The 3,151-nt window shown below is 48.5% G+C and overlaps 1 protein-coding gene across 4 annotated transcripts in view; it reads right to left on the bottom strand.

Annotated features, from left to right (window-relative positions):
• The window catches only part of CORO2A (coronin 2A), a 98,713-nt gene that overhangs the window by 41,478 nt on the left and 54,084 nt on the right, over positions 1-3,151 (bottom strand). For 3 of the 4 annotated variants that reach the window (XM_080372981.1, XM_080372982.1, XM_080372983.1), the window contains exons 10-11: positions 1,986-2,076; positions 1,423-1,688 (exon numbers count right to left, since the gene is read on the bottom strand). In XM_080372981.1, coding sequence (XP_080229107.1) covers positions 1,423-1,688; positions 1,986-2,076 — 357 coding nt within the window. Of the gene's footprint in view, positions 1-1,422; positions 1,689-1,939; positions 2,077-3,151 lie in introns of those variants that run through there. The other variant, XM_080372984.1, reaches the window with a different exon arrangement.

Below are 3,151 nucleotides of genomic sequence, written 5' to 3'. Positions count from 1 at the left end.
CTGTAAGAAAATCACATTTTATTTCCTTTACACTAAGAAAACACAGACTTAACCTGTCAAATGCCACCAGTTCCATCACATCATTTCTGAGAGAAAAAGTATCTAAGGAGAAGGCCTTCAACCAACAGACTGAACATCAGCAGTGCTCCTGCTGTCCACTAGCCTGGGCTATGAGTTCGGGTGTTTCTCAGCACCATTTTATAACGATACATCTGCTTAATTCAGTGGAAAAGTTCAAATAAAATAATGTTCATACAACTGATCCCTCAAAGACAGTCTAAACACAGACAGTACCTGGAGTCTCAGTTCCTGGATCTGCCACATCTCCTACTCTGACCTTGCGCAAGTCCTTTTACTCCCTTTCTCTTTTTCCTGTTGATCATGCTCTGCCCTCTCCAGCTGGGACCAGGGACTAGTATGGCCTTTCAATTGTACACACAGCACAGCACCCAGCTCTGCAATGGCTGCTTCTGTAACCTCGGGGCATCAGCTCAGAAACATGGAGAATATAATTTTCCACACCACAGGGAAATCTAGCTGTGGAAATTCCTGTCCTATTAAGCTGCAGGGCTATTCCTGTCCTATTAAACCTTGCAGGGCCAAAAAGGGGACCTAAGCACAGCTATAGGAAAGAAATCCTTCCAGGGTTCCTAAAGGCAAACAAGTCACATGTACTCGAAAACGTCCCTGAGCTGCAGCAACAGGGAGTTTGCAAATCACCACAGAGATCTACCATTGTACAAGCTTTGGTTACTACACATGGATGGTGTCGGCCACGGCTGAAGAAATGATGGAGCTGCCAGGACCTTTTCTGGAGCCATTCTCAGCAGCAGGCTCTGACACGCAGCCAGCCTCAATGGCACTGCACTGCCAAGTTGTCCCCCAGCAGTGAGCTGCCGAGACAGGGGCAGAGCCAGCCCCTTTCGCATGTCAGGGTCCACAGTCAGGTTAGGTGCTTAGGACTACGTGAATATGCCATGGGCCAAGGCAGCAGGGTGCACCCACTCCTTCTGCAGGCACCACTGCTGCCTCACCAGCCTCTCTGAATGCAGCTCTCATAGAAGTCTTAGACTGCATAAACCCCCTTCTCTTCTCCAGAACCTTGAGGTCACAAGAACCTCCTTGTCCCCAGCCAGCCATCAGCAGGCCTGTGCCACAAGAATGCCGAGGTAGTGGGAAGACTAATAGTTACCTGCTTTACAGACACCCACAGCTGGGGTACTACTGGGCAACATTTTTGCTCCCTGTGTGGCAGCCAGGGCATGCAGAGCTTTTGTGCCCACAAAGAATGAAGAGCTCACACTGGCCCAGGTCTGCCAAATAAGTCTTCCCCGGATTCTTTCACCTTGTGAATACCATCCTTTTGCAGCTGACTCTGGTCATCCCCCCACAGCCACAGCCCTTCACCCCAGATGTTCACACCTCATTTTCAGTTTTTGGTGGTGGACACTCAAATATGTCAAAGCCATTGGAGAGGCACATCTGCTCATTTTTCAGCAACTTTTCCTCCACTTTCAGCTGTTTTCTACTGTCTTCAGTCTCACTTGGCTTCTGCATGTCCTCCAGTGGCATCCTTCCTCCCTGGTGCTGGCTCAGGTCAGTAGTTTTCATGACTGGCTCTGGCTCAAGAAACTGTGGTAAGGAATTCACAGTTCCAGAGCCTGGTCTCAAGGATACCAAGAGAGGCCCTAGGAAGGGAGGCAGGTGACAGGTTATCACTCACAAACCACATTCAGAAATCAGCGGTAAGCAATTCATGAAAACAACCTGCAGGGATAAACATGAAGGCACTTGACTGCAACAGCTTCCAGAGTTCACAGTGGTAAATATTTTCACCACCAAATTATTTCAGCTTACAGCCATATTTGTTATGTCTCTCCTTTTCCTCCCTTCCTCTTTCTCTGGCAGTTAACAGGCCAGAGAGCCAGTGGCAGCTTACCCAAGCCCTGGGAGCTGAAGGGCTGGGGAGCTCTCCATGTGCTGACCTTTGTTAACTCCGTTCAGCCACTCTTGTGCTGTCAGCGATGGCTGGGTTCCTGTGGTCAAGGGGTAGATGTCTTCTTGGTATGACTCCGACTGCAAGCAAACAGAAGTTCAGAGTCACTGTATCAGTGATGTTTTGGCTTAGAGGGACCATACCGGATTGTGGTAGAGAAAGTTTGTTCCATCTCAGCACAAGGGAGTGTCATGAGCACTCACTGGCATGGACATAAAATCTTCTCATCTGCCCCAAGCCTCTCTCCTCCTCACCCCAACTCAGAAGAACTGCACCTGAAGGTCTGTTTCAATTCCTGACAGTAAGGTCTTTACACACCCAGACAACAGACTGGGGGAGGTTGGTTACAGAGGCTCTCACGAACTCAGCATTCCTGAGGATGAAGTGAATATGAAGGATGGACACAAGTCTCAAATCACCAGCTGATCATCAGCTGACAGAAACTGGACAAGGACATAACACTGGAGGTACATGCCTGATTGGTAGTTGCAATGAGCGTTATCTCTGCTGTCTCTCTGAATTCAAGGCACTCATACCTTCCGATGTTTCTGGAAGTACAGGGCACATACTGGCATTTCCAACAACCTTTGCTCACACTGTCACATGGAAGCTACCTTGGCTAGCTACAGGTTCATGACCTGGGTCATTCTCCAGCCACACCAGCTCTAAGACTTACTTCTACATCATGCTCAGTGCAATGGGTCAAATCTTACATGCTGCAGAACTGTCTGTAACATAGCTACAGCCAACGGGTAAAGACCTGGGAACCCATTGTTCCCTTTTTCCCAGGGTCATTCTTCTTCCTTACCCAAGGAAATTTTCATGTCACCCAACATCATCCCCAATTCTTCCCCCTTCTCTTTTGTCATTATGTCAAACAGGTGTCAGTAAGGAATTTTACAGCCAGGTGGCTGACCTGACAGAGAGATTCCTTGTTGCACAAAGCACAGCAGATCAGTGAGGATGTCTTAGAAAGTTAGCCACTACACAGAGACCTAACTCTTGAAGTACTCAGCCAGGGTTTGTTGGCAGGGTTGCCCCACAAACTGACCAGCTTTGTCCCTCAGACCAAGAGGGAGAAAATGCCTTGTTCTACCTACTCCTCTGCCCCTGAAAGTCACAGAGAGGAGACATTGTCCTCTTTCTCACTGATAT

This window comes from Falco punctatus (assembly GCF_963210335.1).
Source record: "Falco punctatus genome assembly, chromosome: Z".
Taxonomy (NCBI): Eukaryota; Metazoa; Chordata; class Aves; order Falconiformes; family Falconidae; genus Falco; species Falco punctatus.
This window is presented reverse-complemented; position numbering and strand designations above follow the sequence as displayed.